The following is a 13,599-nucleotide window of genomic DNA, read 5'->3' as shown; positions in this document are numbered from 1 at the left end:
AGTAAAGTGAAAATAATAATAATAAAAGACTCTCCAAAACCAGATGAACCCACTTGTTAACTGTATTTCTCCCTCTTTCCCCCAAAGCATGAACAAGATCCCTTCCAAGGTCATCAGGGCATCTTCCTTATTTATAGGGCCAAAAATTGGGATGCTACAGGGCTCAAATGCTATTTAGAAAATGTTCCTTCAGAAACAGACATGATTTCCCAAAGATTTAGTTGCATGGTGATATACAGATTAAATTTTAAGTTGTATTTAAGGTGTATTCAGATACAAGTGCACGGCCTGGTTTTCATGCTCTGCCTTTGGTACAACTGGAGAGAGGAGCAGACCCACCTGCTGAAAGCAGGTGCCAAGATCCTCCTCATCATTCCCAGCCTGGTTCGAGAAGTACCAACCCAACCATGGGTTTCGGGGATGCTTCCATCCATGCTGCAGCCCAGCCAGACTCTGATTGAGTCCACTGAAACCCCAGCTTCAGCTCCTCTAGCAACTCTGTAGTTACATCTAGCTGCACAGCTGTCTTTACTCACACTTGAGACTTTGTATTTATCAGCTATTAATTAGATGAATGTTAAGCACCATTTTCTAGGCAGGGGAAATTATCTGCTCTCTCTCAACCCTGTAACAAACCCATACTGGGACAAATCTGAAAAGGGAGCAGGTAGAAGTGGTTCCTTCTTGCTCTGCACATCTGCCACTTTTCCCATTTCACCGCTTCTGCTGCCACTGCTGACAAGCGCTTCACCCCTGCTGGACCTGAAAAAGCAGCAGCCTTGTGAAAGGAGGAGCTGGAGTCTCTCTGCCTCTGCATGTCACCACCAGAGCTGGTCCCTGAGACCATCCCAACAGTCAGAGCCATCAAATGGAAAGGCCTGCTGTCTCACAGGGCTCCTCCAAGCACCAGGAGCTGCTGAACAAGTGGCTTGGCCATTAGAGTGCAGGCAACAAATCCTCCTCCTCCAGAAGCCTGCAAGACCAGGCTGGGCAGGTATTTGTCAGGACTGACAACAGATTACCCTGCCCAGAAGAAGAGGGATGAGGTGTCCACCCCAAGATCTCCCCTGTGTCTGAAGTGCTACCATTTCATGGAAAACATGCATAGCACAACTCTGTTCCTCCTGGTGGCAACATTTGCCCCATAAAGACAGCAGTTGGCACCATTGTAATTGCAGCACAAAGGGCTTCAAGCAAATACCCATCCGGAAAAAAAGTTGCCAGGCCACAATGTTCTTTTGCACCCAGAGCTGGAGAAATGTCACAGAAGGCTGAAGGCTGCAGTGGAGGGCGAACATCGATGATAAACAACTGATCAGCTAAATTTAGGAAGGCAGTTTGGGAGCTCTTCATGACCAGTTGGGTGTCTTCAGTTCAGAGCACTGTGTTAACTGAAAACATTTAGCTATGACAGTGATGGGCTTTATAGAGAACTCCAAGATAAATGAAGGGAAAAGGCTACCTCATAATTACAGCCACTGTTTCACATCCAGCTGCATATGCAGCTCAGCTTGACCTTCGGGAACAATGAATAATGCACCATTCTGATGAACAGTCACACTTCCTTGTTAGACCACTGCTGGTAGAAGAAAGCATGGTGGCCTCTCCTGTTTGTCCTTTACTTACTGTTAGGCTCAATTTCTTCATATAAGAGGACCACAGAAGTCAGGAAAAAAAATGTACCTGTTCCAAAATGATTTTCACAGTAATTTCATATCTCTGAACTCCACAAACCATTGGTGCTCCTACATCCGCTGCTGCAACTTCAGCAAAGCTGGGGTGAAACACTGGTTCATACTGTGATATCTCTGTCATGGGACACCAAATGGCAATGAGTCTCCAGTGCAAGTGGTTCAAGCTGCTGATGTCTGCGACACACAGACACAATGAACAAAGTCAGGCAGAGCTGGACCTGGATCCTGTTTAGAGCTTGGCCACTTTCACACTGTGCACACACAAGTCATGTCTTGTACCTGAGCTGCACTTTCACCCCCTGTAAAACAGGGTGATAGTGATTCAAGGGTGGAAACAGAGGAGAGGTGTGAGGGGGTGTTTGGGACATGCTGAATTGTAGTGAACAGCTGGTCATGAAGAGCCAAGAAGTGAGCAGGGCTTTCTGGTGAAACCTTTGAGGATGGTAATGGAGCACCACCCCATGCATGGGGATGCAGTGGTTTTCAAAGCTCTAAAGTCACTTGCAGCCTGCCTGCTCTGCAGCATTGCTTGTTCCAGACAGCTCTCATCTTTAGTCTGCCCCATTTTATGTATGCAGGTCCTCATCCAAAACTCAAAGTCTTTTTGTAGGCTTCTACTAGTTTGAGATCAGGTCCTATCGAAGCATCCTTAGCAGTCACCAAGCCCTGCGACCAGCTCTTGACCTGGCTCACAGCACAGGGGCTCAGTGTGGTGGGGGAGTGGAGACTGAGGGTGCTGCAGAGGCACAAGCACCACAGCTGAGAAACACCAAACACTCTGCAACAAAACAAGAGCGAACTGGAGCCCACAGTACTGAGGGGCTCATTGCCAACACGTGGGTTTGGGAATCTGCCAGAGGTCAGACCCTGTTTAAGTGCCAGAAAGCTGTTGTGGTCACTGGCTGCTAACTGGGAGATCATTCTGGTTAAATTCAAAGCAAACCTCTGCACTTGCTCAGCAAAAACACAGGGACAAAGATCAAAAGGTCTATTCAAATCAGGAGAGCAGAAGGAGACAGTCTCACACACAGTTCTCCCTCAGCACTTGCCAGCATTCACACATTACGATATGAATGTTAAGTGGCCAGAAGTCAGGGGGAGTTCGCGCTTTCCCCCAGCTTGCCAAGCAGGTGTGTGACCAGTTTCTGCAGGGCTTCAGCCCGGACCACCGAGACGCGCAGGACTTCCTCGTGGTTGGCTTTCTCTTGACTGTCATAGCTGGTCACCACTTTGTTGGTGATGAGGGAGATCCCAAGGACTCTGAGGCCACAATGTCTGGCTACAATTACTTCTGGAACAGTGCTCATGCCTACAGTAAGAGAGGAAAGGACCGGAATGAGTGGGGATTTACACCAAAACAAGATCTCTCCAAAGCTGGAAACCTTGATCCTACCTTCAGCACATGCCATTGTCTCATTCCCCAGAAGCTCTCTATTTCTGAACCATGTAATAGTTCAAGGCTGTGATACTTATAAGTCTACAATAGTTACAATCCTGCTCAGCACAATAAACTTCCCACATTTGATTCCTATGTGCTATGTCTCTCTCCCCTCAAGATGTGTCAGACTGCTTGCAGCCCTAAGAGAAGTACTGAAGTGCTGTGTCATTTGGCTCTTCCTCGACTGAAAAAAAGCAAATTGCAAAGAAAAATGGCTGTGTGAGGAGCTGAGCTCCTTTCCTCACACAACACAAATCTGCAGATATTAATGAATGGATCTCCATGAGATGCTTCAATGGCCCAGGAGTCAAGCTGGAGGAATGATATGGATAATAATGCTTCTTGTCCTCATATACAGCTGGAGAGGTATCCATAAATTAACATCCCTAAACAATCAAGCCCTGTAAGAGGGCTGCTTTGTAGGGAACAGGCCCAGTGAAAATCCTTACAGTGTCAGAATTTAATCAGATGACAGAAAAGGACTACTTCTTACTGGGGCTTACTCGGCCCTGCTGAAGTTGAGCCATCTGAGCATGGGAGTTTTGTGTTTGGGAAATAAACAACAGTGTCTTAGGATTCCTGTCCTGGGCAGCCACAAACACACAGACTCTCTGCAGATCTATCCTAGGAGCTGTGCTAAAGCCACCACAGAACTAAGCAGAAATACACAGAGCTCCTCTCTGCAGGCCCAACAGACTGAAAAAAGTCAGCCTGTAGCAGAACTAAATGTTTAATCCATGTGCCCCGCCAAGCCTACCAGCTTACCTACAGCATCTGCTCCCAGCGCCTGCAGCATGCGGCACTCGGCAATGGTTTCGTAGCAGGGACCGGGCAGCTGACAGTACACCCCTTCTCGGATGAAGCTCAGAAAGCCCAGCTCCTGTGCGCTCTCCATCGCCAGACCAAGCAGATCTTGTTCATAAGCATCTGACATGGAGGGAAACCTCACCCCAAACCTGCAAGGCAACAAAGGGTACAGCTGTGGTGATATTGCTACCACTACATTCCTCCATCGGAGTTCAGGGATGATCATCCTTTGGAGAAAAGGGAAACGTTAAGGGCAGACCTACCACAGGCGCAGTCTGCCTCATCCCAGCCGCATCATGAGATACTTCTGCCACCATGACATTCCTGCTAGATCTAATCACCTGAGACCCTCAGCATGCAGAGGTCATGGCTGTTGGAAGGTCTGGTGCTGTGTTCCTGCTGCACAAACCCTCAGGAACAGTCTTTCCTAGGCCCCTGTCTGCAGGGAGCACTAATGGTCAATTCTCTTCCCAATAACTTCCCACAGTGACTTTTAAACATTGTCCAGACAGCTGCTGCCCTTTGCTTCTCCTGCACGACAGTCTGTAGGCAGGCTCCCTGTGGCACCAAGTCCCAGCAGCTGTTCCCAGTGACAGGGTTTGCACAGGGCCTGATGGAGCATCAGTCACAACATTTAAGACCCAGGCAGTTGCTAAACCATGCTCATGACCAGGGATGCCCCGTACCACAGCAGCGAGGGCTGTCCCACCCCCGTGTTGACATGCACATGCTCAAAACAGAGACACAGAGTTGGCTGCACTGGACAAATCCCATGATATATGAATCTTTCCCCCATTACATTTCTACATTAGACCAGCTTGAAGGGCCTCAAGGAATGACTTTCTTGGCAAGGCAGATGAACAAAGCTTGCTAGTCAGAAAATACAACTCAGGAAAGAGCATCCAGCTCTGCACTTGGTTTCTGGCACAGTAAAATCACACCAAGCACAAGCTTGGAGACTCTTCTAGGACAGAAATACAACCCAATTGCCAGTTTGAGATGCCCCAGCAGGTTCTATGTGCCCCTCAGCTGCCTGTCCAGATACTGCAGGTCTCATATTGTACCTGCCAACCCCAGAGAATGGGTATTGGATACTCAGTAGAACATCAGATGGTATGAAATGTCTACATTAAGGCAATGGCATCCTATTCCAGGTGTCCTCCTTTGTGGGAAAAATGGGAAGACTAGCACCTGTTGGATCCCCTGGGCTGTATTTTAGGTAGCCTTCACCCTGTGCTTCAAGGCTGGGTCTCTTGCTTGCGTTGGATCTTAAGAGCTCAGTTCTGTTCCTGACTGAGCAAAACATACTATTGATTCAAGTAGAGCAGAAGAAAACGGCCAAGACTGGCATGCTGCTGCTGAGAAAATCCAAAAAATAAACTGCCAGCCATATCCACCAACTCAGTTCAGTAGGAGTGGACCAGGTCCCTCATCTTAGCTATTAAAGCTCCTGCTTGTTTTCATGTTCTTCCAGCTGAATGTTTAGGGCAGTAGGTGGCTTATTTAACATTTATAAACACTAAAATGTTATATAAACAAAAACCAAGCTTTTCCATCTGGTCTGAGGTAATAAGTATTCATCACCATGAAAATTGCTTCTCTCTCCTGAAGGATGGCCAGCAACGCGGAAGCCAATCTCTAATTTATTAAATTCAGTCCTCAGATTCTCACAGTATATTTCCTTTCCACATCACTTCATTGCCTCTGGTTTTACTCTGCTGTGCTTAGATAAATCCTTCCTGGTAGCTGAGCTAGACTGGATTTTAGGAGGACTTAGCTCAGCTAAAGCTCTGCAATGCTTTGAAAGTTGATTCATAAAGACCTTTTGCCCATGTTGATGCCTTGGTCAGCAGTACAAGAGTCACCTCCCAGAGCACTGCAGCCTTCCCGAGGAAGCTGCTCTTGGGAGGCAGTGAGACAGCTACACTGCCTTTGAACCTTGCCCAGACACAGTTAATGTTTGGTTGGCATTTCTCCTCCTGGTCTTGAGTGATTGTGCAGGTCCAGAGAACTTTGAACACTCCTCCATGTGGCTTCTGTGCTTTTGATCCTTCTTTCCTCCAACTCACAACACTACCTATGAAGATGTAAAGGTGTTCTGCTTCAGATGGGTACTGTCCTCTTGCCATTTGAATTGCAGAGCAGCATTTATTTCTCCCGAGGCATTTGCTAGCGCCTTTCAGACTTCTTCAGAAGCAGGAGCCAGGTCTGGTGTTACATCACGAGAGAAATAACTAACTGGAAGCCAGGTAGACCACCTTACTCTCAGCCAGAACTTTCTTTTTGGAAAGGCCCCAGGACAGTCCAGATGCTTGCCCTGCAAATACATCCTTTTTCAAGATGAAAGTACCAGTCCAACAACAGATTTAACCATTTCATTATCTAAACTCACTCTTTGCTCATAAACTACCACCTCCATTGCCTCTCCTCTGGCTTCACACACCTGGCTTTCATCTGGCCTCTCTCCTGTCAGCTTGGTTAGAAAATAGTTCTTGTTATGTTATCTTCTTATCACAATCCATCCTTTCTTTCCTGCCATAAGTCTCTGACATCCCCGGATCTTTACAGCTTCTGTGTTGACTTTCCTGAGACTTGATGTGTCCTCCCACCCTTTTTAGCTCCATTTGAGAACTAAGGAACTTTTTGTAAACACTGGCCCATCTGGAATATTCCCTCTTGGTGCTATGACCTTGTTGGTGCTGTTTGTCTTCCACCCTGGCAATCTGGTGGTGCCTTGGGTTTTAGCATCATAGATTAATTCAGGTTAGAAGGGACCTTGCAGTCATCTAGTCCAACCTCCTGCTCAAAGCAACTCTATGTCTGATGGCAACTGCACTTCAGGGGTGAGATTGTGCTACATGTCCCTGTGTGCACAAGAGGATAAGGGTGCCATTACACAGCTCAAATGGAAAACCCAATTTCCCAGCTAAACCAGCAGCAGGTCACTCTTAGACATAGAGGTCTTCTGAGAAGCTGCCAAGACAACCACCTCTCAGATCGATGCCTTCAGTGAATACATGATGTTAAAGCAAAAGACAGCCCAGGCTAATGACCTGGATACAACATGGTTATCAGGAGGCTGAAGTTTTATCTTTGCTCTTCTATCAACTTACTGCCTGGTCTCCATCTTATCAGTTCCATCACACCAGAAACAGCTGTTGAAAAATGCTGGCTGGAGACACAGGAGTTCACCAGATTGCTCAATGAAGAGGAACCAGCAGAGAGAGGGACAGACAAGAAGAGACAGCATTGGGTCTCTTTAGCAGATGGTATGTCTGGTCATGTCAGGAGAAAGATCAGAAGCCTACTTTCATAAAACAAAACCTTCTGGAGGTTTGCATATAAACTCCTTATAGGCTTGCAAGAGCAAGCACCAGCCAAGGAAGGATACTGGGGCAGGCAGGGCAGGTGGCACAGCACACACAGCTACTGCTCTGACTTTGCCCTCAGGGGTACCTGGATCCAAACTTGACCTCAGTATGTATCTGCCAGCAGGCACAACTGGCAATCCTAGCCTGAGGCTGGAGGAAGAAAGGATTAATCGGTAACATGGGGGCTGAGGGGTCAGCCAGGAACTAGTAAAGATCTGTTCAGCTACAGCACCACTTGAACTCCAGTGTTGGGTAACAGGAGATAAATCAGGACAAGAGCAAAAGCCAGTAACAGAGCTGTGTTGGAAGACTAAACAACCTGCCAGGCAGCTGCTTTAAGGCAGTGACATTAATCCTTCATTAAAATCTCAGAAATATTGTTCTGCTCCTGCATGCCTATGCTGCCCGGTTCTGGGATGGGTGATGCCTCTTACCTCTCATCATTTGGTCCACGCAGTGGATTCTGCCCTCCCAAGCCAAATGTGCTGATGTGATCTCTAATGAGCATGAGGTCCCCCACTTGGAAGTGGGGGTTCAGTCCCCCAGCAGCATTGGTGACAATCAAGATCTCCACACCCAGGAGAAAGAAGACCCTGACAGGAAAGGTGACCTGCAAGAACCAAGGGCACATATGTGATGAGTATCACAAGTAGTAGACAGCTGCTACTACTACATTTGTAGTATCACAATTTGTGGACAGCTTACATAGCACAGAGAAGGGTCTATGAGGCTACAAGAAGACAAAACTTTTTCTCCAATTTTAAATATTCCTCTAATTTAAATAGAAAGAATTCTAGGGTTTTTTTTAAAACATTAAAAACTAATCTCAAAATGAAAACCATTAAAAATCAAGCGGAGATTTCCTACAGTTGCACTAAGGTCAAATAAATGCAGTACAAAAAGAATACGCAGATAATTTTTCCTCACTGCCGAGGCCTCGCAGAGATCAAACCACTGTGCTGATTGAAGTAACTACTTAATGCTCATGGACTTGGAGTGTAATTGATAAACCAGCTTTTTACAGCAATGATGCATTCTGCAGAAGCAGATAGACTCTTTTATTCGTTTCATTTTATCCATGTTAGTTCACTTCAGTGACCTGCTCATGCAAAATTAAGGAACTACTGGGAACTGGAAAAAAATTTTAAAAGCTTGATTTTGAGGAGTCAGGAAGGAATTGGGAGGATCTGCTACCTCTAAATGTAGCAGTAGGCAGAAAATTTGCTAACTATGGACATCACTTCTTTAAGAAATTAGTTAATTTTAAAAGATAAACATGTTTTGATATACCTAGTATTGGATCAAGTGCATTCATTTTTTTCTATGAAAAGCTGAGTGTTGCCAAGCATTACAGTTTACATCCAAATGCAAACTGACCTCAGCCACCAATAAAACCTCAAAGCTATCCAAATAAAGAACAGCCAAAACAATCAGCCAGTAAATAAATACTATTGGTGTTTGCAACATAAACATATATACATGCATGTTAGGTAATACTTGAATATTCACATAGTTCTGTAGGTTAACTGGTAGACTATACCAAGTTACACTAGCCAGGGAGTTTTTTCTAGGTAAAAAAGAGCTGTAAACTCTATACATGCAAAAGAACATTAACATAAATTGTTCCTATAACTCAAAGTTTCCTGATTACTGATTTAAATCTTTATTAAAATGAGTTAGAGCATGTAAATCAATCTGCCTTGTACGAGATACTATTTTGCCCTGTGACTACAGCAGGACAAGCCACTTTGTATGGCTGCACAGCATCAGCTTCACGTGGCAGAAGCCAACTACCTCTCGGTTTGAACTCCCCATTCTACTTTTTGTAGAGAAATCTAAAACCTCAGCAAGATCCATTGCAAGAGCCATGTAAGTTCATTGCAGGAGGTAACCTCCTGCAGTCACTTTCGCATCTTTTACAACCTATCTCCCTCACATGAACAATTTTCTCAAGCAGAACTCACCATGCCGACAGAGAATCCTTCGTAATAGTGGAAACGTCCCTGCATACACACGCAGGGTTGTCCATTCAGCTCCCCAAACACCAATCTGCCAGCATGCCCTACAACTGGAAATTAATAAAGTGTCATTCTCAGTACAGGTCTCAAGGTATTTGACTTTAGAGGGATTTGTCAGTTGACGGTTCTGCATTACAGTGGGGCCAAGGGCTGTGAAACCTGGAGCTGAAAGTTAAATAAGCACCACAACACAGAAATATCTAGTGGGTTTTTTTACTGTGAACACACATTTCACCACTGAGGGACTGAGACCAGTGCCAAGTGGGGCACGTTGACTTGAGTTCTCTCTCCGCAAGGCTTTTGCAGGTTGCTGATGGATGGGTTGCTGATACCTGGGGTTGTGCTAACCTGTGCTCCGTGGGAAATGAGGGATGTCCTCATACTTAAAGACTGTTTTGTTATCCAGTGCATCAGCCAGGCCTCCCAATCCAGACCCACAGATGATAGCGATCTTTGGGCGCAGGGCGGTACGGGCAAGTAACCAATCTGCTGTTTCCTTGTATGCCTCGTAGCTATTTCTGCAAAAGGAGAAGAGGTCAGTGAGGCTATCAACCCACACAAAGAACAAGCTTCAGAGGATAAAAGTCCTGAAAAGCTGTAAAGAAAAACAAATTTTATTAAAAGTAAAATAATAGGAGCTTTGCTGGTATTATTGAAGATGTTTCACTTTTAATCTCATATATTTTACCCCTGGCCACAGGCAAATCATTTGAATCCTCTTAGCTGGTTTCATTCTACAGTGGAGAACCGGCTAATAATACCTAGATCACAGACATGTCACAAGGCGTAACCACACCAGCTTCTGATGGGCTCCAGTCTCTCCTGAGTTACTGAAAGAATGCAAAAGCTCAGTTAGATGGAGAAATTGCAGCTTATATGTGCGTACATGATAATGTCCAACCTCTGATGGGGAAAAACACAAGAGGACAGAGGCCAAGGGCACCTGTAGAGCACAGCTGGGATGTTGTGCTCATGAAGGAGTAGACACCATCCTCTGCAGTAGGTGGATTACTGGGACATGGGACAAGCATCTTCTACAGAAATGGAGAACACAATCTTCATAAGATTTGAGTGCCATCAGCTCTCAGTGCTTCCATCTGGGGCTGGTAATACATCTCAAACATCCACTTCCTTCATACCTTGTGGTTTCAGTACAGGAGACTAAACATGGGGATCTCGTTCATCCTCTCCCACAGGCTGGGCAGTGGGTCACACCTGCCGACTCATCCTAGGCAAGAGGCCCAAGGACATCGGTCTACGTCAAAACAGAAATTTAAAACAGGAATTTGGGCTCCCGGCTTACACCGCCTCATTTAAGAGCAGGACTGCTCAAATGCCTTGGCAAAAAAACTCTCTTAACCAGCACTGAGGCACATTGCAAGAAAGTGGGATACAAGCTGCACTGCCTGTAGTGTATCTGTCTCCTGGGAAGAGAGAGGACTTCAACTTTCAGGGCTGTCAGCCCAGTATTCATCAGATGCATTAATCACAGTTTTAGAACATAATCAATAGCAGAATGATCCCATAATCCTGTTTCCAATAGGACCAAGCAGGTATCTTATGAAAGTCAATATCAAGGTTGATTGGAAGCTCTCTTCAAAAGCAAGAGCACTGACAGCATTTCTTGATGGCAACTCAATCATTATCACTGATGAGTAGAATTAGTGACTGTATATGGTGGAGAACTGGGTCATGGAGTGAACCAACACAGGTAGGGGCAGCAGGTCCTCTATATGAAAAGCTGATCTGCTTACTAAGGTGTGAGAGAATCAGATAGTGAGAGGTTGAAGGTGATGTAAAATTGACTGGAGATGCTCATAAGCAGACACCGCCTGCCTTTTTAAAATTTTTTTAATCAAGCCTCTTGTTTCCAGAGGTGCAAACCTCAGTCATGTTGTGATTCTGCTGTCTGCAGCCTTACGGGACACACAGAAAAGCTTCCAAAGTGGTGCTGTACACTCCAGGAGGTCTCAGACCATTGATGAAGAGGATTTGGCTGTCAGCATACAACTGGTTCTTCTAACTGAAACATTATATACTCAAAGAAACTCAATTCCATGTTTGTTTCTTTATAATGAAAAGATCAGTAGCTATTGCACAGGTATCTTCTGTGAGCTTTTCATTCTCCTTGCTGTCCAGCTCCTGCTGTATGTCCTGTCCAACATCTGATACATCCAGCTTATGTTCCTAGTTACAAACCAATGTCAAAAATACCTCACTATGTCAGAAACTTGTGATCAATGAGAAGAAACAACTTCCATATGCACAAATTAAAATGAAGAGTCATGCTTAGCTGAAATACTTCTCAAAGGATAAGTCTGGAAATGAGGAAGTTTATTTACCATAGCATATTTTTGCATTTTCCATGTGTACCAAGAGCTCCTGAAATAAATAAAAGCTATGGAAGCGACATTAATGAAGCCTGCACTTGACTATATTATCCCTTGCTTTCAGATAAAAGCTTTAGAAGTGCTTTACATACATTAACAAATGATTCTCTCTGAATTTCTCTGATGAATAACTATAATCCTCATTTACAAATTACAGGGAACTAAGAGAATTTAAATGTAATATCTAAGCTTTTGACATACCTGTGGCCCTAATGAGAAAAGAATGAGGTCACCAAGATCTGCTCTTCCTCATAACCATTAATCCTCCCCTTTTTTTTTGCCCATACATTGCACATACATTCTTGCAAAATAACAATAAGGAGTGGATATTACTCCTATATCCCCCAAATTTTTAGGAGTGTGGGATGAACTCCATTCAATGTCCGCTGACGGAGCTGTGCTGAGTTTGAGGGCCTTTTATTCCTTCTAAACAGAAGACATTAAAATATCAAAAGGAATTTCAGTGCGTACAGAGGGGCCTTGCAGAGCCCTCTCCATCCCAGAGCCTTCGGACACACCAGAGCTGTCCCCAGGGCCGAGAGCATGAAGATGCCAAAATTAATCTGCAGTGCCCTCTTTGCAATATTTAGTTCTCAGAAATCTTCCAGCAAAGGGTACCAGCAGGCATAGATAAGCCCTAATGCAAAGAAGATACCTGCTCAATGGGAGCTGAGGGGAGGCTTGACCCATGGGTCACCAAATGCAACATTTAGCCTGGAACTGCATGAGCCGGAGGTCTGTGCAAGCTTTTTGACAGCCTGAATTAATACATGTAGCACAAGGCCCCCTGTAGCTACTCCATCTCCAACAAAGCACACCTAATAATAGTGCTCGGTAGCGTCACTTTGGATTAAATCACAGGATCAGCTGAAAACACAATCCCCTTCATTGTGGTTGCTGTCATCCGCTGGCGAAACACATCTGTTGCAAAACACAGGACTGTCACCGGTGACAGATCTTTCATGGCATGAAAAAAATCCCCACCTTCATTGTGCTTCTAGGTTGGTCAAAAGCAAAGTCCACGTATAAAGCAGATATATACCAATAAACCGATAAAACATCATATTTCAGGGAGGGGCATGCCACCATACGTATTGGCAGAGTATGCCTCTCCAAACCACAAAACTTGCCTTTTCTGGCCCATAACCTCTCCCAAGGTCACCTGCTCCTTGCCATATTTCATAATACCAGCACCTGACACAGGCAGATGGCCAGATTCCTCTTCAGTAATGAGATATTTTCTTCTGAGCAGCCCTTGTTTGACATTAAGCACACAGGAGGAAAAAGGAGGAAAAGAAGGCGAGGAAAAGCAATGCAATTTCACCAGCCCCTTCCAGCTTGGATGTCTGTGCATCCCCTATTTCACAGCACCTTACCTGTCTTCCTCAGCATAGGCCATCCTCCTCCTCTCTGCTTAACCCACAGAAGGGGATGGTTGCTGGAAATGGAGCTGCAGGGTTTTAATTAACCAGAGAGCAGAGACCCAGTGAACCTGCAAGAGTTGCTGCTGTCTCTGGCAGCGAGTCAGGGAGGTGTGTCCTGGCTTCTCTATGCTTTTCCCCTGAGCATCTCTAATCCCCGAGTAGGAGGGGCATGTTCAGGACAACTGCTTTTCCGGCCTCACCCCCATGACACACATGTTCTAGAGCTCTGCAGAAAGTTTACATGCGTGCGTCATAATGCGGATGGAGCCTAGAACGTTCACATGTCCATGAACAACTTTCCAGCAGCCGCCCAGAGAGGAGCAGCTGACGAGGGATCTGCAGAGATGTGCACGCTCGTGTATCAACTGGGAACCCACCAGCAGCTGGAGTCACCTGCTCGTTTGCAATTCAAACCCCTGGGACGTGGCCCGAGCTCACTGGGCATGTGCCGGCTCTG

The 13,599-nt window shown here is 45.5% G+C and overlaps 1 protein-coding gene across 1 annotated transcript; it reads right to left on the bottom strand.

Moving 5' to 3' along the window:
* Positions 1-2,785: 2,785 nt before the first annotated feature.
* Positions 2,786-13,117, bottom strand: LOC308045108 (purine nucleoside phosphorylase-like; the record flags this gene model as incomplete). The annotated part of the gene is made up of 6 exons (XM_080352201.1): positions 2,786-3,003; positions 3,898-4,088; positions 7,745-7,920; positions 9,275-9,378; positions 9,677-9,846; positions 13,095-13,117. The coding sequence occupies 6 exons, from the start codon at positions 13,115-13,117 to the stop codon at positions 2,786-2,788; spliced, it is 882 nt and encodes a 293-aa protein (XP_080208327.1).
* Between the last annotated feature and the right edge of the window lie 482 nt (positions 13,118-13,599).

The sequence above is a fragment of the Nesoenas mayeri genome, assembly GCF_963082525.1.
Source record: "Nesoenas mayeri genome assembly, chromosome: 12".
NCBI classification, from domain to species: domain Eukaryota; kingdom Metazoa; phylum Chordata; class Aves; order Columbiformes; family Columbidae; genus Nesoenas; species Nesoenas mayeri.
The sequence above is the reverse complement of the archived record's forward strand: the minus strand, read 5'-3'. Positions and strand labels throughout refer to the sequence as shown.